At 45.6% G+C, this 21,182-nt stretch overlaps 1 protein-coding gene across 10 annotated transcripts in view; it reads left to right on the top strand.

Moving 5' to 3' along the window:
• Positions 1 to 21,182, top strand: part of FARP2 (FERM, ARH/RhoGEF and pleckstrin domain protein 2) — an 81,788-nt gene that overhangs the window by 9,231 nt on the left and 51,375 nt on the right. For all 10 annotated transcript variants that reach the window (XM_071566647.1, XM_071566646.1, XM_071566643.1 and 7 more), the window contains exons 2-3: positions 2,053 to 2,276; positions 20,758 to 20,862. In XM_071566647.1, coding sequence (XP_071422748.1) covers positions 2,053 to 2,276; positions 20,758 to 20,862 — 329 coding nt within the window. The remainder of the gene's footprint in view (positions 1 to 2,052; positions 2,277 to 20,757; positions 20,863 to 21,182) is intronic.

Raw genomic sequence — 21,182 nt, 5'->3', positions numbered from 1 at the left:
ATTGTCAGCTGGGAGGTGGGAGGTGTCTCAACTGTGCTGCTCAGGCAGGGCTCTGCAGCTCTTGCAGGGGCTCAGAGACCAAACAAGCCTTGTGGTGAGTGAGATGAGGTGGGGGGCATTTGTCTGCAAGTTTATCTGCGCAGTGGTCTACAAGTATAAAAATAAAAAAACCCCTTAATGTTAAAATGCACTGGTGTGTAAGCTGGGGAGACATTTGACCAGACTTGATGTCTGTAAGGATTTAAACCTAAACCAGTCCCCACTAATTTGTAAGGACACGTAAGGCTGGCTCCATTCAATCCTCGAAGCAGGCTGCCTACCTATTTGCAGCACAGAGGGATAAAGGAATGTTTCTCCTTTTCAGACAAAACACATTACAAAACAATAGCCTAACACTCCCTTGGATTTGCTGTGGTGGGGTGGCCACATCCCAGCTCCAATACCCACGTAATTTGGATTGTTCAGACACAGTGTGGTATTTGGGTAATGCTCCCAAAAGCACGGAGGAGCCTCCCCGTGTGTTTCTGCTGAGCACCTTGCTGCCAAATACTCTGTGCCAGGGGTGAGAGTGGGGCAGGGGCTGTGGTGCATCCTGAGCTCACATGCCTTGCCTTCCATGTAGACCCTGCTGTGATCCCTATGCAAATATCACCTCTGATGTGGGAGAGCTGGGGAGAGCCATGTGGGATTTGTTCCCTGTGTGAAATTAAAAATTTGCTCTGCACAACTGCCACCAAACCATGACAGCAAGACTCATGCTGTAGGAGTCAGCCTACTTGTACTAATGTTGGTGTCTGTAATTGAGATTTTTGCCCACTGATTTAATCTGGGCAGGTTTGCTAATGATGTGAGGAACTGCAATCTGCAGCCACTGCCTGAGGAAGGCTCTGAGCTGCCAGCAGGAAAGATTTTGCATGAGTCATCGTTCTGGGGATGAAGAAAGTTAATTGTTCTGTTATCTTGGGGTGCAGACAGTGGGGTGGTTCGGTACCGGTGAGAGGCACAGTTCTGCTTACCCTTTGTTGCCTGTCTGCAGTGCTCATGCTGCTGGTGGTAGGGAGCCAATCAACAGGAAAACTCATCAGAAACTAAAATAGTTTATCAGGAGGGTGGAGGACACAGGTTTCAGTATTCTATTTCTTACCTGTGTTTCTGAATGGTTATTTTTTTCTTGCTACTTTTTCTTCCCAGCAGCTGGATTTTAACCATGATAGAATGGTTTGGGTTGGAAGGGACCCTAAAGCTCAGCTCATTCTACTGCCTGCTATGGGCAGGGACACCTTCCACTAGACCAGGTTGCTTCAAGCCCTGTCACTTCTGTTTTCATAGAATCATAGAATGGATTGGGTTGAAAAAGACCTCTGAGATCATCAAGTCCAACCCTTGGTCCAACTCCTGTCCCTTTACCAGATCATGGCACTCAGTGCCACGGCCAAGCTCACCTTAAAAACCTCCAGGGATGTGGAATCCACCCCCTCTCTGGGCAGCCCATTCCAATGCCTGAGCACTCTCTCTGCAAAGAATTTTTTTCTGCTCTCCAACTTCAATTTCCCCTGGCAGAGCTTGAGCCCATCGTGCCCCCTTGTCCTATTGCTGAGTACCTGGGAGAAGAGACCAACCCCTACCTGGCCAGAACTTCCCTTCAGGGAGTTCTAGACAGTGCTGAGGTCACCTCTGAGCCTCCTCTTCTCCAGGCTAAACACCCCCAGCTCCCTCAGCCTCTCCCCACAGCACTTGTGCTCCAGTCCCTTCTCCAGCCTCGTTGCTCTTCTCTGGCCCCGCTCCAGCCCCTCAAGCTCTTGCCTGAACTGAGGGGCCCAGAACTGAACACAACATTCAAGGTGTGGCCTCACCAGGGCAGAGTCCAGGGGAAGGGTCACTGCCCTGGGCCTGCTTTTGACCAGAGTTTCATTAACCTTATTATTGGTAGTGGGATAAAGAGCCTTAAATAAGAATTTTGTGGTAATGCTTCAGTGGGGAGTACTTTCATACAGAATGTCTGTGGGAGATCTTTCCGGCTGCAACCATCTGTTTTCTTCCACGTTTATTCAGACTCTGCTTCCTGTTGGAAGATGGGAGAAATAGAGGGAACATACCGAGTTCTGCAGACACCAGGCTCTCGTTTGGGTGCCCAGAAGGCTGCAGGAGTGAGCACCTTGGAGCCAGGACAGAACCTCTCCACTGCCATGGCCTCTCTGCCTGCCAAAGCGCACGAGCGCGACCTCCCCATCAAAGTCAAGATGTTGGACAACACGGTGGAAGTTCTTGATATTGAGGTAAGGGAGATTTAAACCTGATTTCAAGTGCATGGAGCCTCTGATGAGGCAAAGCTCACAGGGATGTGCCTCTGTAGAGCTGGGATGCTTTGAGGTGATACCTAAATAAAGATCCCTGTCGGGATTTTACCTACTTACAATTAGTGAAATTAGCTGCACAACTAGTTTTGTAAAATCTTCAGAGTACAACAGATGTTTTATGTTTTTAACAGACTTTAAATATAATCACATACTGTAAGGAGAGTCTTTAACTGTTGTTTGCTCTGGGAGAACAACTGTCCTCTGCCAAGCTGTTCTTGCTTCCTGAGCCACATGCAGCTTTGTCAGTTTGGCAGCTGGGAAAGCAGAAGAGCTTTGCCTTAGTTACTGATGTATATTAAGTATTTTAATGCTTTGTTCAAGTAAACTTGCTCCTATTTGAAAGTCTCTGTTTGCTGCCACAGTTTGGAAGGGAGGCACCAAAGCAGTGTCAGTGTTTCTGAAAATTTTCATTTAAAAGTATGCTTGGGGAAATCTGCCATAAGACATACAAACCATACTCAGAGTGGGAGGATTCTGCTTTTAAACAGATTCTTATTCTTCCAAGTCTTGTTGCATTTTCAGCATTAACCTCAGTTTAATTCCAGCTTGCCTGAGATCTGTTGTCAAAAGACAGCTGTGTTCTAGTGAAGATACTCAGGTATCAGGTGTTATATGTTAGTATCAAATTTGTAATCAGTAATTTATAATTAGCACATGTAGCCACAGTTTGTTGTGCAGACTCAAAAGAGATTTTTCCAGAATGTGAAAAATGTGTCTGTGGAGTTCTGAAGAAATAGTGGCTTTTGGGAGTGTGTTCTACAGATTCTGTCCAGCTGTTCAACTCTAAAACATGAAATCTGCTTTTTTTTTTGTGAGGCTGTGCCTGTATCCTCCCACCTGAGCACACAGAGGGTGCTGCAAACCCACCCATCCCTCATGTACTGCCCAGGACACAGAAGCCTCTTTTTTATCCTTCAAATTATGTTGGAATATTTTTTAGGAAATCTGCTGACTTCAATTTTTAGAACGATGGCTTTATTTATTCTTCCAAGCTGGTGTTTTGATTAAAAAAACAAAAAACCAAAACCTCAAGCAACACCCTGAGCCCTCTAATTTTGAAAATCAGTGCAAGGCTGGGCTGGATGTGGCTTTGAGCAGCAACCTGTGTTGTTGAGAGTGGTGAGGAGAAGGGGTCAGCCTTGGGGCAGCTCCAGAGCATCCAGCACAGAAAAGTCCAGAGTCAGCAGCTGTGGCATTAGAGACCTGCCAATGCTCTGCCTCCACTGCCTTTGATTTGTGTCTAAATGAGGCAGCAGTGGTAGCAAACAGTCATGGAGTGTTACACTGTGACCCTCTGCCTCCTAGTTTCTTTGGAGAGCTGATGGGATAGCAGGAACTGTGCCTGCTGTTTGTAATGGAAAATGGGAATTTTTCACTTGGGAATTGAGGGCAAGAATTAAAAAAAAGACAACCACGTTGCTGAGTAGGTGGTGTGAGCTGGCACAGTAATTTAAAAAAAATAATAAGAGAAATGGTTGTTAAGCACTGTCCTAGAGGGGTTGAGGTTCTCATTGCTGTGCCACTTGCCCTCTCCTCTTTGCTTCTGCAGTTTTTCTCACTGGGTGTGAACACAGGAGGTGATGTCACGGGGTTTGTGTTTGGTTCAGGTCAGCAGCAGTTTGTCAGAGCAGTGGCACTCAGGCCTTTGCCATGGACTGTTGGCACTGCCTGCTCAGGGAGATGGAGCTGGTGGCAAAAGGCAGTTTTGGGTTTTTATCCCTGTTCAAACAGCTTTCTCTTCTGTAAGAACAAATGGCAAATTACTTTTTACTGGGAAAATTGGTGTGTCAGTGGAAGAGACTGAGTGTGCACAGGGTCAGCTCCTGGGGGGCCCTTCCCTGTGCAGGGTGGTGGGGAAGCTGTGCAGGAGCATTCTTTGTTGCCTTGCTGCCTAAAATGAGCCACAGCAGCATTTTTAACCATGCAGGATACACAGAGTAGCCTCGGTAACAACTCAATCCATGCAGCTTTGCCTTGTCATCCCCTCCTTTCTCCAAGGTGTGTTTTAAATGCTTCCTTCTCCCCTGACAGGGCTCGATGGGTGCTGTCATTAATGTATCTATAACAGTGCATTAAAAGTTCAGTTCCACTGCCTTTTGTCTAAAATCCATGGAGTCTGCTCTCCCCCTCTGCATTGTAAGGGTTTCTTTCTAGCTAGGAATTTTATTAATCAATAAGAAGAATTATTCTTTAAACTATGCTGAAGCAGAGCTCTTTCTGAAGGAATCTGATTTGAATGTTAGGGGGTGGAGAAATGCTCAGTGTTTTCTAGAGTTTAAAAAACTGAAAATGGGCTGGTTTCTCTTTTCCCTCCCAAAGCAGAAAAGAGAATGAAACATATTCATCCAAAGCCAGACTTCGATATTCATTATTTTTTGGGCTTGGGCTTTTTTCCCTTTTGACAGCCAGCTGGTTTAGTCAGCTCAGATTTTGCCTTTGCCATGTCACAGGGTGTCTGGTCTCTTCCCTCCAAACTGAGTCTGTCTGAGGGTGGTTTCACAGACTGTGAGATGAACGATCCAGAAACTCAATTTAGCTCTGACTGTGTGCACACTTCAAAGCAATCACACTTGTACAATAGCAGTTCTGCCAACTTTCCAGATTTTCTGAAGAGATTAAGCTTGAAAGCCTTTGATCAGTGCAAAAATGTGGCAGACTCTTAAGCAGAAGGGCCTGGGTGGGTTGAATTCACCAAAATGACATTTAATGAAATTGCTGCCATAATGTGATGTTTAATAGTTGGTCTGTATGTTGTTCCTTATGTAGGATATACCTGTTAAGTGGAAATTCTCTTACATGGATTATGTTCTAAGCTATGAGGAAGTGCCCCAGAAAAAGAAGTTTAGATTTTTATGCTTCAAGTTTGCACAATTGCTTGGGGAGAACTTGGCACCTGTTTAGTGGCATTTACTTCCTCCTCCTGCTTGAATGTCAAATGTAATTTGGGACTGAAAAACACTTTTTTGTTCTATTATAGTAGATTTTTTCCTCTACTTTGCCTATCGGGGAATGAATTCTGTAGAACTGTAATAGCCATCATAAAATCATAGCATGGTTCTTAGCACTCAGCAGATCCAGGCAGGTCTGCCTGCCTGCTCTGCTTAAGGGGAAAATTTAAACTTGAGTTTTTTTCTTTTGTGATAATCTTTGTTGGGTGGTTTTGAGCATTGAAGTCTTTGGTTTTTGTTTGTTTGGGGTGTTTTTATATATATAATGAAGTAATGATGTTCTATATCCCTGTGGTGCTGTGTGATGTGTACCTGTCACACCAGTGGATTCCTGACAGGGAGATGTTCCACTCCACTGCTGTTCTTGAGAACAGGCTAGTTAGATAAGATTAAACTTTAATTCCCCTCTTTATTGTCTTATTAAATATTGTCCTCTCACTGCTAACCTTTACTTCAGTGTTTACTGATGTACCCTATCCATGAAACTGTAACTTTACTACAATACTAAAGGAGCTTATTCTATATTGAGCTGAAATCAGGGACTTACTGATTACTCTGATACTAGTATGGTCTTTGCTGGCCACTTACATTACTCTTCCTTGGCTTATTTAAATTTATAAATTGCATTATTATAAGTGCAAAGCTACTTTCCACCCATGGGTATGTTTATAATGGAATAGAATAACTCTGGTTATTCTGGTTTCTGTGCAGTTTGCAGTTAGTTATCTGTGATTGAAAAGGTGCCATGAAAGTGGTTCCCCTTTGGGTGTCTGTTGCTCCTGACCAGCCATGGGAGACCCTGAAATCAGGAGCTGGGCTGGGACTGCAGGAGGTTTTTGGGATGGCAGGGGAAGTAATCTGACTGCAATCTGCTTCCCATGGTTTGGAGGGTGCATTTTCCACGTGTTGACACTGCAAAATGCTGCTCTCTGTAACTGCATAGCTTGGAGAGTGCTGGTGAATGGGGCTGTGTCCAGCTGGTCACCAGTGGTGTTCCCCGGGGGTCTGTGTTGGGTCCAGTCCTGTTTAACATCTTTAGTGATGATTTAGATGAGGGGATTGAGTCCATCAGCAGCAAATTTGCTGATGACACCAAGTTGGGAGGGAGTGTCGACCTGCTGGAAGGCAGGAGGGCTCTGCAGAGGGATCTGGAGAGACTTGAGGGATGGGCTGATTCCAATGGGATGAAGTTCAACAAGGCCAAGTGCAGGTCCTGCCCTTTGGCCACCCCAACCCCTGCAGCGCTCCAGGCTGGGCACAGAGTGGCTGGAGAGCAGCCAGGCAGAGGGACCTGGGGGGACTGAGGGACAGGAAGCTCAACAGGAGCCACCAGTGTGCCCAGGTGGCCAAGAAGGCCAAGGGGATCCTGGCCTAGATCCAAACTAGCGTGGCCAGCAGGCCCAGGGCAGTGACCCTTCCCCTGGACTCTGCCTTGGGGAGGCCACACCTTGAGTGTTGTGTTCAGTTCTGGGCCCCTCAGTTCAGGCAAGAGGTTGAGGGGCTGGAGTGGGGCCAGAGAAGAGCAACGAGGCTGGAGAAGGGACTGGAGCACAAGTGCTGTGGGGAGAGGCTGAGGGAGCTGGGGGTGTTCAGCCTGGAGAAGAGGAGGCTCAGAGGTGACCTCAGCACTGTCTGGAACTCCCTGAAGGGAAGTTCTGGCCAGCTGGGGGTTGGTCTCTTCTCCCAGGCACTCAGCAATAGGACAAGGGGGCACGATGGGCTCAAGCTCTGCCAGAGGAAATTGGAGATCAGAAAAAACTTCTTTGCAGAGAGAGTGCTCAGGCATTGGAATGGGCTGCCCAAAGAGGGGGTGGGTTCCTCCTCCCTGGAGTTTTTTAACCTGAGCTTGGCTGTGGCACTGAGTGCCATGATCTGGTAAAGGGACTGGAGTTGGACCAATGGTTGGACTCGGTGATCTCTGAGGTCTTTTCCAACCCAATCCATTCTATGATTCTGTGATTTTCCACGTGTTCACACTGCAAAGTGCTGCTCTCTGCATGCTTTGGAGGGTCCATTTTCCACGTGTTTGCACTGCAGAGTGCTGCTCTCTGTAACTGCTCACAGCAGCATTGGAGCCGCCAAGAACTTTGGTCAGGATGATGCAGAAATGGTGCAACTTAAACAGCTGTTACTGAACAGTTTTAAGTAAGAAATATGTGTGTGTTAAAAACTGAGATCATGTTGTGGGCACTGAAAAGGCCTCACTGTGTGCTGTGGTGAACCCTGAGTGCTTTGCCAGTGGCACTGGCATGGGCTGCCCTCCCATTCTGCCCTGCTCTTCCTGTGCCTACTTAGACCTTCCTTTCATGCAGCTTTTCCCCTCTGTGCTGTGACAGTATTAACAGCTTAAATATGTGGGGAGCAGAGGGACAGGCTGCTGCTGAATCCTATTAAGTGCTGTGCTGGAGGGACTGAGGTGCTGTTGGTCAGCTCAGTGTTTTTCTTCCCTGGCCAGGGAGAAATAGTCAAAATTCCAGAAAGAGTCATAGCCAGATGTTTGTCATTGCTTTGGTTTGACGCTCCTAAATATGGCAAATAAGCTGCTTAGGACTTATTTTTGCCTGACCTCAGAAGAGAAAGTTAGTAATTCACTATTTCAAATTTGAAGTTATTATAGGGTTTAAAAAGAAGGTAACTGAAACTTTGCAGTTTGTGTACCATTTGATTCCACTGTGTATTTTTTAGACCTGTTATTTTGTGTGTGTGGGATTGACATTTTTGATGCTCTGTAGGAATGTGGTGTTCATAGAGTCATAGAATGGATCGGGTTGGAAAAGACCTCCGAGATCATTGAGTCCAACCCTTGGTCCAACTCCAGTCCCTTTACCAGATCATGGCACTCAGTGCCACGGCCAAGCTCAGCTGAAAAACCTCCAGGGATGGGGAATCCACCCCCTCTCTGGGCAGCCCATTCCAATGCCTGAGCACTCTCTCTGCAAAGAATTTTTTTCTGATCTCCAACTTCCCCTGGCAGAGCTTGAGCCCATCGTGCCCCCTTGTCCTATTACTGAGTGCCTGGGAGAAGAGACCAACCCCTACCTGGCCAGAACTTCCCTTCAGGGAGTTGCAGACAGTGCTGAGGTCACCTCTGAGCCTCCTCTTCTCCAGGCTAAACACCCCCAGCTCCCTCAGCCTCTCCCCACAGCACTTGTGCTCCAGTCCCTTCACCAGCCTCGTTGCTCTTCTCTGGCCCCACTCCAGCCCCTCAATCTCTTTCCTCAACTCAGGGGCCCAGAACTGAACACAACACTCAAGGTGTGGCCTCCCCAAGGCAGAGTCCAGGGGAAGGGTCACTGCCCTGGGCCTGCTGGCCATGCTAGTTTGGATCCAGGCCAGGATCCCCTTGGCCTTCTTGGCCACCTGGGCACACTGGTGGCTCCTGTTGAGCTTCTTGTCCCTCAGTCCCCCCAGGTCCCTTTGCCTGGCTGCTCTCCAGCCACTCTGTGCCCAGCCTGGAGCGCTGCAGGGCTTGGGGTGGCCAAAGGGCAGGACCTGCACTTGGCCTTGTTGAACTTCATCCCATTGGAATCAGCCCATCCCTCAAGTCTCTCCAGATCCCTCTGCAGAGCCCTCCTGCCTTCCAGCAGGTCGACACTCCCTCCCAACTTGGTGTCATCAGCAAATTTGCTGCTGATGGACTCAATCCCCTCATCTCAATCATCACTAAAGGTGTTAAACAGGACTGGACCCAACACAGACCCCTGGGGAACACCACTGGATGCAGCTCCATTCACCAGCACTCTCTGGGCCAGGCTCTCCAGTCAGCTCCTAATCCAGGAGAGGGTACACTTGTCCAGGCCATGGGCTACCAGCTTTTCCAGGAGTATGTTATGAGAGACAGTGTCAAAGGCCTTGCTGAAGTCCAGATAGACACATCCACAGCCTTCCCCTCATCCACCAGGTGGGTCACCTGACCATAAAAAGAGATCAGGTTGCTCAGACAGGACCTGCTCCTCCTAAACCCATTCTGGCTGGGTCCAATCCCTTGTCCACCCTGAAGGTGCTGTGTGATTGCACTCAGGATGAACTGCTCCATAACCCTGCCAGGCATGGAGGTCAGGCTGACAGGCCTGTAGTTGCCAGGGTCCTGCTTGCAGCCCTTTTTGTGGATTGGGGTGACACTGGCCAACCTCCAATCATCTGGGACCTCCCCAGAGAGCCAGGACTGTTGGAAGATGATGGAGAGCCATTTGGCAAGCTCTTCTGCCAGCTCCCTCATCACCCTGGGATGGATCCCATCTGGTCCCATAGACTTGTGAGGATCCAGCTGGCTCAGTAAGTCGGTCACTATTTCCTCCTGGAATACAGGGGGGCTATTCAGCTCTCTGTCTACCAGCTCCAGAGGCCAGTTGTCTTGAGGGCCACCTGTCCTACTGGTAAAAACTGAGGCAAAGTAGGTGTTAAGTACCTCAGCCTTCTCCTCATCTTCCTTAACTATATTTCCCTCCAAGTCCAACAGAGAATGGAGGTTTTCCTTGTCCCTCCTTTTGTTATTAATGTATTTATAGAAGGACTTTTTGTTATCCCTAACAGAATTAACCAAATTAAGTTCAAATTGCACTTTTCTTTCCCTAATTTTTTTCTGCATGAGCCAGCTCTCTTCGTAAATTCTTCATAAGTAGCCAGCCCTTTTTTCCACAGTCTGTAAACTTTCTTTTTATCCCTGATTTCTTTCAGAATCTCCCTATTTAACCAAGCTGCTCATCTTCCCCTCTGGCCAACCTTTTGGCACACTGGGACAGCCTGTTCCTGTGCACTCAAAACTTCCTGCTTGAAACATGTCCATCCTTCCTGGACCCCCTTGTTCCCAAGGGCTGTTTCCCAGGGTATGCTCTGAATTAGTCTTTTGACTAGGCCAAAATCTGCCCTCCAGAAGTCCAGTGTAGAGGTTGGGGAAAGGTGAAACTGCAGACATTTTATTGACAGACATTTGGGATGTGTGTTTTGTTCATTGCTGGGGTTTTTTTTCCAGGAAGCTGTGAACTTAAATTGTGCAATAAACCAAATTTATTATTTTTCAGTTCTCTTGACATTAAGTGTCCCATTATTGCAAAGAAAATTGAATTATACTGCAGCAAAAGCAAAGGAGAGACAATCTGAATATTGCTGGACAAAAAGTTGATTATGTGCACATGTTGTAACTTAAACACATAAACCATTTAGGAAAATTGCCGAGTGTTATCACAGTTCTGTGCCATTCAATCAAAATTACAAAAAAAGTGGGAAATGCTGTATTAAAAAAAAAAAAAAGATAGTCCACTGGAAACCTTTTTTGACTGTGGGCAACGTTCAAGGCTGAACCCACAAATGGGTAAATCTGTGGAGTATATAGAGCCTGAAAAGGGAAAAAAACCTCAAACCAAACCAAGAAGCAACGTGCAGGCAGCTAAGGGCAGCTGCAGAAGTGCAGTGTGTGGCAGGTCAGAGAAAATTGAGGGTTGTACCTACTGAAAAAAGGGACGTGGACTGAGCGAGGGTGACGTCCTGTGGTGTGGCCATTGCTCAGGGCAGCACAGCCTGGGGGATGTGCATTCAGCCAAACAGGCTTGCACAAGCACAGCTGTGTGTCAGCTGTTTCTCCCTGCAACCAAATGCTTGTCTGACAAGAGCAGTGTTGCCTACTTGGGTAAGAAGGAGGCACTGGATATTTAAAAAACTCTGCTGTGGTGGCAGTGCCTCGTGTGAGAGATCTGCTTTTCAAGGCTGTGATGTTGAAAACTCCTCCATCTGACAGGGCAGTCGTTCATTAATAAAAACAAGAATTAGAAAAGAAAAAGGGAGGGGAAAGAAGGCTTTGTAGAGACTGTGTTAAGAGCTGTCTGACTTGTCTTCAGCTGAGATCATGGAGGGTGAGTGTTGCTGTGCCCTCACACACCTCTCAGGCAGGCAGCCTGAAGCCAGGGGTGTAGGAAAGGCTCCTGCTGAGGAGGGGGAAGTTAGAAAAGCTTGGGCATGTCTGATTTGGCCTGTAGGTATTTATTAACCCATCACCATGTTATCAAACCTCTGCTCAAAGTACAGTGGGGAGCGATGTTAGGACAGCTGATACAAGTTTGGATTTGCATAAGACAAAAGAGAGTTTTGGCCTTTTCTGTAAAAATACCTTGTTTGTGGAAAGAGTCTTTTGGGATTGTCTTAATTTTCTTATGTTTTAATCTATTTCCTTTGGGCAGGCTTCCTCCAAGTTGTGTGTCAGCCTGGAGTCACAGGGCAAGTGCAGTACCTGGTGCTGTAAGAAGGCTGAGAGAGCTGGGGTTGTGCAGTCTGGAGAAGAGAAGGGCCCAGGGTGACATTATTGTGGTCTCTGTGTACCTAAAAAGGCTCCAAGAGAGCTGGGGAGGGACTTTGGACAAAAGCCTACAGTGACAGGACAAGGGGGAATGGCTTCCCACTGACAGGGCAGGGTTAGATATTGGGATACTGGGAAGAAATTCTTCCCTGTGAGGATGGAAAGGCCCTGGCAGAGGCTTCCCATCCTATCCCTGGATGGGCTTGGAGCAATCCAGGGCCAGGTTGGATGGGCTTGGAAAAACCTGGATTAGTGGAAGGTGTCCCTGCCCATGGCAGTGGGTGGAACTGGATGGTCTTTTAGGCCCCTTCCAACCCAAACCATTCTGGAGTTCTATGAAAGCCCAGATCAAAACTGGTCCATCTGGGCATGGATGTTGGTTTTGAGGCAAAAACATAATTATTGGAGAAAGACTTGCAATTTTAATAAGCTTTTTTTTATGAACAAAGGAAAAAACAAAGTATTGTCTGTGTTTAAAATACCTTAAAAGTACAGAGTTTTATTTATATAAACACATATACCTATGAAATGCTGTGCAGGTTTCCAGAGCACCTGCAGTGTAAGTGCACGGAGGGGACAGGCCCATCCCAGGGGGCAGGTATGGAAAGGTGCAGGGTATGTAGGGCTTGTAGCAAAGTTCAAGGGGCAAAAATTGACATCAGTCTCCCAACTTCTACTCCCTTCACTTTATTCTGCTGGTTTACAGCTTGTGTGAGTGAAGCAGAATCACAGAATCACAGACTATCTGAGCTGGAAGGGACCCACCAGGATCATCAAGTCCAACCCTTCAGTCAATGACCCACACAGGGGATTGAACCCATGACCTTGGCATTATTACAGCCAAGTTTTAACCAACTGAGCTCATATCAGGGTGCTTAGACCTTCTGTTATGAGCCTGAATTTGGGATCAGCCACCCCAAAGCAGCTCCTCTCTGTGATGCTGTTGCTGCTGCCTCTGGAATGTTTAATTATCAGCAAGGTACCAAATCATCAAGCAGTGCAGTCCAAGAATGTGGTCCAGGGTTTTAATTTGCATGACTTCCCTCTTCCCAAGTACTCTGCAGCCATGCATGGCAGAGATACTGGAGGTTCCTGTCTGTATTTCTCTCTCCAGGTAATGAAAGCTGAGAATTTCTGCTTGATGTCCAATATTTTTTTATGTGGCTCTTCCATGTGCTGTGTGTACCCAGCACTTGGGAACCATGTGTTGAACTGAGTCCTTAACTGTGGTGCCATTTGGTTCTTCTCTGAGCACAATGTGTTTTATTCCAAGTACTGCAGGTATTTCATCATGGCACCACTTTTAAAACTTGGCACCATTTTTATTTTCTATGTGCTGTCTACCTAAGTATACACTTCCCAGTCTTGTTCACATAATTCCCTCCCTATTTGGGGATCTTTTCCCATGTCAACCAGTTGTTGTTTTCCTACTTTCAGGCATCCAGCAAGTCTAACCACTCTGGAAAAGCATGTTTGTTGGGTGGAGCTGGTTCATTTGGCAGTGAAGTGCTTTAACATTGCTTGAACCTTTAAATGATCACAGTTTTAAAGCTAGTCTTAATTAAATGAGCCAGAGGCTTCCATTTCTGGAATAATTTGTCTGGCTGTGGGTTCTGCTTAAAAAAACACTGACAAACCCACATGAAAACCAACTACTGAAGTCCTAGGGCACAAACAATCATGGGGAGAGAATCTCAGAATTATTTTTTAAACAAAAAGTTACACCCAATAATGAAACTTAAAATAGCTCAGAAATTTGTGTTTGGGTTTGCAGCTTCCATATTTGAGTAAATTGGATTTCAATGCTGTGTGGAAATACTGTAATCAGGTATTTTAAAAAAGAAGCAAATCTGGGGAGTGCAGGGGATGAGGACCTTGTACCAGGGTGACATCCCCTGGTGTCACTGGCACAGCATTGCCTGTTCTGTGAACTCTGCAGTCCACTCTTGGTGTGGTCTCAGTAAAGTCACCTGTAGTTGAGACCTGTCAGTGTAAGGAGTGAATAAAACAAATGTGTTTAAAACACCGTTCTCTTCACAAAGAGTTAAAAAAAGTTGAGAGAATTCAAGCCTGAAGTTACCGTGAGATGTTCAGGTGATCAAAATGAAATAGTATTTAAGCAACTTGGCTGAGCACATGAAACCAGAGTTGGACACAGCTGTGGCCAGGTACCTGTTTTTGTGGGGAGGCAGGGAGTGCTTTCATTGGAGTCATGTGTTCCCATCAAAATTGAAGAAATTAATAAAGTACTGAAAAGGAAGGCAGTTATTTATTGCTTTTCCACTCTGCAGATTAAGTGCTGGATATGGAGCTCTAAGGTCTTCTTGTTTTTGCCATGAAAACACCAAGTTAATGAATGGTATTCCTTGCCATCTTGGATTGTTTCCTTCTTTCCAATAAATGTTTAAATGTCCATCCTGCATTCGGAAATGCAGTTTTTGTTTACGAGTGGCATTAATGATATTTATTAACAGGGAGTTTTGAGGATGTTTTTTCCTTCTTACACTGCATTTGGACAGACATCTAACAGATTACAGAAAGGCTGGAGATAAACAGTGCTATAAACTCACTGAAATGTTTGCATATTTCTGATTAAGAAAGGAAATAACAAGTCTATGTTTAGTTGCCATTTTTTTAATTTTCTTTTTAATTTGCCAAAAGATGGGAAATCACTTTTTCCTTAGGAAGACCATTAAAGTCCCCCAAAGAAGAAAAAGCAAAAAAAAATTCCATGAGTGCTGAAGGGACCTTTATTTACCTCAGTTCAGTTTGCTCTGGCTGTTCTGTTGGCTCCAGGTTGGCTCTGCTTGTCAGTGATGATGTCAAATCCAAACTTCTCCCTCTCATGCAGGTCCACTATTTATTGGAGGATTTGGTTGGTTTCCTGACAGTTGCAGATTTCTGTAGCACAAAATCCAAGCTGTTTGCTGATGTTGGGGACTAGTGACTCCCCTGGCTCTGGCTGCCCAAGTTTCCATTCTATACCTCTGTTTTATAACTCTCAGTTTTTTCCAAACTCTTTTACACTGATATTTTGGGTTTTTTTCCCCCTTCCAGCTTAACTGCTGCCAAAGTGGATTTCTTTATTGGAAAGTTTGAGCAGTTTGTCCATTTTGGAAGATGAGAATACTACTCATTATGGAAGTACTGGAGGTTTTGTGTTTTTAAATTATAACACGTGAAAGCAGAAAGTTAAGATGTTCTGGAAGACAAGTTTTGGGGTTAGAGAAGGACAAGGATGTTGATGATACTGAGCTGTGGTCCACTGAAAATCTAGGCTATGTGTTCCCACTTGGTTTTTCTCCCTGAGCTCAAATGTTATGGCAGAGGGAGGACCTGCTGTGTAGGTTGTGATACTTGAGAAAATAGGGAATAACGCTTGGGTTGATTCTACCCCTCTGCTCTGCTCTGGTGGGACCTCACCTGTGGTGCTGCCTCCACCTCTGGGGTCACAGCACAAGGATGTGGAGCTGTTGGAGAGAGTCCAGAGGAGGCCACGGAGATGCTCCAGGGCTGGATCCCTCTGCTCTGGAAACAGGCTGGGAGAGCTGGGGGGGGCTCACCTGGAGAGGAGAAGGATCCAGGGACACCTGAGAGACTCTGCCAGGGACTGAAGGGGCTCCAGGAGAGCTGGAAAGGGACTTGGGACAATGGATGGAGGGACAGGACACAGGGAATGGCTTCCCAGTGCCAGAGGGCAGGGATAGATGGGATATTGGAAAGAAATTCCTCCCTGTGAGGGTGGGCAGGCCCTGGCACAGGTTGGGCAGAGAAGCTGTGGCTGCTCCATCCCTGGGAGTGTCCAAGGCCAGGCTGGATGTGCCACAAGACAGATGTGGAGCTGCTACTGGAGTGAGTCCAGAGGAGGCCACGGAGATGCTCCAGGGCTGGATCCCTCTGCTCTGGAAACAGGCTGGAAGAGCTGGGGGGGTCATCTGGAGAAGAGAAGGCTCCAGGGACACCTGAGAGACTCTGCCAGGGACTGAAGGGGCTCCAGGAGAGCTGGAAAGGGACTTGGAACAAGGGACACAGGGAATGGCTTCCCACTGCCAGAGGGCAGGGATAGATGGGATATTGGGAAGAAATTCTTCCCTGTGAGGGTGGGCAGGCCCTGGCACAGGTTGGGCAGAGAAGCTGTGGCTGCCCCATCCCTGGGAGTGTCCACGGCCAGGTTGGACAGGGCTTGGAGCAACCTGGGCTGGTGGGAGGTGTCCCTGCCCATGGAATGAGGTAATCCTGGAGGTCACTTCCAACCCAAACCATCCTGTGATTCTGGGATCCTGTAAAACAAAAATAACTGGTTTTACAACCTTTTTTATTATTTATATTTTACTCCTTTGTCCTAAAGATTGCTAACATTGAATATATTTATTTTTCTGATAAAGCAAGGAATTCAGTTATCTCCTTCAGGCAAGAAACTTCATCTGAAAATGCTTGTTCCTATGGATTTCTGTCCCTGTCTTTGCTGTTTTAGCACTGAGCGGTGTCTGAGGGGGTTGTTTCTCTTGCCACACAGTGCCCTCCATGGCATCAGCACCAGTCAGAGCTCTGAGGGATCTTTTCAGATTTAATCTGAATATACAGATCAGTTTGAAATAGATCCATGGTGCTGAACAGTCTTCTAATGAGGACTTGTTAAAATAATCTGCAGTATGGTTAGAACTGGATCACTGGGGAAAGCTGTGAGCTTCCTATTTAATTTTTCCCTTCCCATTCTTTCTTTTTATGTGAAATAATTCAGTAATATCAGTAGTTGTTGTCTTGGCATAAAATAAAGAGTAATTGAGAAGTTTGGAATGGGAAATATGCTGTGTTATGAATTTGTATGGAAAGCAGGACCTTTCTAGAACACATTCATGCAGCTGATGGCAGAATCACAGTAATTAAGGAATTACTTAAAATATTTTACTTAGTGCTGCTTTTATGCAAATTAAACAATGACATGAAGCCTCCCACTATGTCACTTTCCTTTTTGTCCACTGCAAAATGTTCAGCTTTTTGGAAAGGATGGTTACAAAAATAATAAACAAGTTGAGGAACTAAATAGCTCTAAGGAGAGTTTTCCCACAGCATTTGAGGTATAATAGTAAAAGATTGTGTTCTGTCTCAAGCTTTTGAAACCCATTTTTATTTTAAAATAAAATTAATACTGTTCTTTCAAAATGTGGCATTTATCCTTTGAAGGACATGAAATGATACTCAGCTTAGACTGGGATTTTTCTTAACTTGACACCCAAAATTATAGTTGTTAGCCAAGGCAGAATTATTGTGTGCTTTTAACATTTGGATGGCACCTTTATAATTTAATCAGTTGCCAAGTGCTCCAACTTCAACCATCTTGATTTCTTCATCTCCAGTTTTTTTCTCTTGAAGGAGTGATGTCTCTTCTCTTGTCAAGAGTCTCCTCTTGACAGTGGAAGGAGAGGTGCCATTGCAGGCTCTTTTATTTTATTTTTGAGAGATGAAGGTATCTGGACTGTCTTCTGTCATGGAGCTTGATGGAGCCACAGAGACCTAACTCAGTTTAAATGGCAGAAACCTGTGCATTATGATTGGTTGGGATGGCTCTTAATTCCTGTGTGCAACCAGCCATGGACAGGACACAATTCCTTAATCAGCACAGCAGTTTGGCTGTAGAACTTTTCTGATTGTTGGCAGTTAATCACAAGTTAATTCAAGTGTATCAGTTCTAACAGAAGGTGGTTGGAAGCAGAACTGCTGCTTGTTTCACAAATGACATTTGGGTCACAGGACATCTCCTGGTCAGGGGCTTTTAGAGTTTAGGAGATCTGTCCACAAAAAGGCAAGTGGCATGTCCCATCTTCTGCTCATGGGGGAATAGGAGGTTGTCAGGGTGTCTTGGGTTGAGCTGGCAAGATGCCAACTGCCCAGTACAGAGTCAGCCTCCTTCCCTCTGGCTGAGGAAAGGGAAGAGGGGGAAAAAACTAGAATCTCAGAACAGGTTTAAACCCAAACTAATTGTATATATTTATACAGAAAAGAGAAAATTAAGAGAAACTACAATATAACACACACTTAGACAAGTTAGAAATAACAAGAAATAACTCCCCACTCCCCATCAAAAACAGATTCCATCACTCTGGATCCCGGACGAGCCCCAAAAAAACACCCAGCAAAGAACAGAAAGTATAACAACAAAATGTTTCTACTTCCCTGAACTCAAAACAAAATGCAAAGTAGTGGCAGCCACAGCAAGGCCCAGACAGCAGGACAGCTGCAACCTGTCCTGCCTCTACTGCAGACATGATGGAACTGAGTGGGCATCTCCCACTTCTGTATTCATGTCTCAGGTTTGTGGCATCTGGTATGAAATATCCCTTTGGTTACTCAGTCAGGTGATCCCTGTCTCTCCTAATCTACGTAGATTCTCTGAGCCTGCTGATTTGAGGCCTGGCTAAAACCACCACACAGGGTGTTGCTGCATCCCCCCATACGTGTGTGTTTATCAGTACCTTACCAAAAGAGTCCTATCATATTTAGGGATATTTCCTTCTGTTACTATTTGAAGTTTTATTCACAAGTGCATAGAAAGAAATATATTTCATTTGGAAGTTAAACATTTGACATGAAAATGCATTTCTCCAGGCACATGTGTCTCCTGTGGCAGAGTCCATAACCTGCCTGGGAAACGTGTCTGGAGACAGCAGAGCAAGAATGCAGCTTGCTGAGCTATGGCTTGCCATTACTTGTATCATTCCTTATTTCATTGTCACCATTTAAAAAGCAAATACTCAGAGTCTTCTGTAAGAACAGACTTTGGCTCAAAAAAAATTGCTGTGTTCTGACAAAGAAAGGGCCATTTTAGGCATTCCACAACTTGTTCAGAAATAGAGGAGAGTGCTTCTGTTCATGTCTGTGTCACCACTCAGCCAGGAGTCTCTGTGCCCTCTGCAGTCACCAAGAACTGGATCACCTCTCTTGACCTGCAGTTTTATTTGGGGGTTTCAGCATGAGTGGCCTGAGCCAGTGTGATACCAAGAAACTTTTTGAATTATTTGTGTTTGTCCCAGATGAGTTCACCTGACCAAAGCTTCACCCCTATGCTTGCCCTTACAGGTAATGTGAGTGAGAGGGATGAACCAGTCTCATGTTGTTCTCTGTCCTGTTTCTGGAGACATTTAGCTAAATCCCATAGTTCTAAAAACATCAACAGTCTCTTTTTTCTGTAAGAAGCAGTTGCTTCTGAATTTTTTATGCATCTCAGTAATGTGAAACAGTTACCCCAAATTTTACCATATTTTTTACCTTTTAAGCATGAAGTGGCCCATGCTTTCAGATATTTTCATTTGCATCTTATTAAATCATTCTAATTCTAACAGTACTTTGGCTTTAAAATGAATAATGGTAGACTTAGGTTAAATGTAAGAAAGAAATTCTTCTCTGTGAGGGTGGGCAGGCCCTGGCACAGGGTGCCCAGAGAAGCTGTGGCTGCCCCATCCCTGGGAGTGTCCAAGGCCAGGTTGGATGGGGCTTGGAGCAACCTGGGCTGGTGGGAGGTGTCCCTGCAACTGGATGGGCTTTAAGGTCCTTTCCAACCCAAACCATTCTGTGATTCTGTGGTAATTTATTAGAATGTCTAATACTTCTGAAAGATACAGTGTTCTGAGTTTAAAGAGTTGATTACAGAATTCTGTGCCTTGTAGAGTCTTCCATCCCTTCCACTTTTCCAAATGAACAAGAGGTCAGTGGCATCAGTGCTGCCAGTGTGTTCTGGCAGATGCCCTGGCTGACCAGAACAATGCCAGGCCCTGTCACTGCAGCTGTGGCCTCCCTTCCATGCTCCAAGATGTAGCTTGGTGGCCGTGCAACCTCCCTCTGCACCCTGCCAGGTTTTTTGTGTTGCTGGAATGGGTATCTGGGGGTGCAGCAGCCCTGTGGATTCTTTTCTGAGTGATCTGGGTGGACTGAAGTGTGGGTTCATAAATGCTGCTTTCCTGTGGTGGCTGATGCAGTCATGTAGTATAAGAGGTACTGAGAACAAGCTGGGATGGTTGAACAAGCAGCCCCAAGGGGAGCTGGTTTGGATGTTCTGTGGAAATTTCCTGTTTTCTCCCATGCTGCCACAGCTGCCTTGTTTGGTTTGGGTTTTCCCCCTAGCCTGACTGTCAGAAAGGATCAGTGAGTGGGTTTCTTGAGGGTGATGCCAAAGGAGTTTTTGATTTTTGATTTTTTATAGATTTTAGAAGTATTTGTAGCTGCAGCAAAGTAGATTTTTAATGTGCTAGTATTCTGGCAGCCTAAATTCATTGTTTATATATCCTAACCCCTCCCACAGAGTAGTAGCTCAAATTCTTTTAGCTGTTCAGGCTCTCTTCAAGGCAGAATAGCTGAAGACTGTCAGAAAGGCCTGCAGAACAAGACCAAACATAAACCAACAACCTTGAGTCTAAGAACACTGGAAGAACTCCAGAAGCCCAAGGAAGAGGAGCTGATGAAGACAGAGGGTCTCAATGACCCCAGCCCCAAATCCTGGGGAGTGGGACTGGGGCTGGACCGAGAAATGTGTAAAGTGATGATTGGAGGGATCATATTATAACAGTCATGGAAAGTAGAACTGGGGAGCACGTGCATGTCATCATGTATTCCTAAAAGCCCTAAGCCTGGACATTAAAGAATGTATCTCTTTATCTTATCCCATATTAGCTTGGCTTGGAGTCCTGTTTTTGGGTTCTCTCACGGCATCAAGGGAGGGATCCATGTAAGTGACTCCACAGCAAACAGAGTGTGAGGAAGGTTGGTTGGGTTCCTCTGGTCTGCACGTGGGGTCCCTGTGTTGGGAAGAGCCAGGAGCCTGCATGGAGCAGGGATTCCAGCTGCACAACCAAATGTATTTTGGTTAAATTATTATTGAAGGAGCTGCAAAGAGTCTGCAGCTGCTCTCCCTGGGCCTTGTGGCTGACCCTGCTGTGAGCAGGAGGCTGGACATGTGACCTCCAGTGGCCCCTTCCAGCTTCAGTTCCTCTGGTTCTGTGGAAGTTTTTATATGGATCCATGCCTGTGTTTGTGTGTTAGAGTGACAAGAATAATGTGAAAAATCTCTGTGGTATTTTTATAGTTTCTAAAGATGCTGTGATTTGTTTTTTAGTTTGCTGTAAACTTATTCATATTAACCTCACTGTTACTTCTTTTATTACTTCCTTAGTCCAAATATTACGGCCAGACATTACTGACAGAAGTTTACAAGCATCTGAACTTGATTGAATCAGACTACTTTGGAATTGAGTTCCAGAACATCCAGTCATATTGGGTACGTACAGTTCCCTGAAAAATTGGGTATGATAAAAAAGCTTGGGTGAATACAGGTCTTTAAGGGTCAAAAATTTCTGAGTCTCCTGTGGGTTCATCTCTTGGATTCCTGTAAATCTGCTTTGCTCACCAGAACGATGACAACTAAAAGCAGAAGGGAGGAATCAGATTCTGTTTCTTCTTAAATATCAGAAAATGTATAAAGCAGTTAAGTAGCTGCTGATACTCCCACTTTCAGGGACAGCAAGAAAATCCTCCTTTCCTCTGAAAGGGGTAACATCAACTCCAAGTGGAGTACCTGTAAAATCATATTACAGTGTA

This window comes from Pithys albifrons, chromosome 11 (assembly GCF_047495875.1).
Source record: "Pithys albifrons albifrons isolate INPA30051 chromosome 11, PitAlb_v1, whole genome shotgun sequence".
NCBI classification, from domain to species: Eukaryota; Metazoa; Chordata; class Aves; order Passeriformes; family Thamnophilidae; genus Pithys; species Pithys albifrons.
Note: the sequence above shows the minus strand (reverse complement) of the source record. Positions and strands in the feature narration are given on the sequence as shown.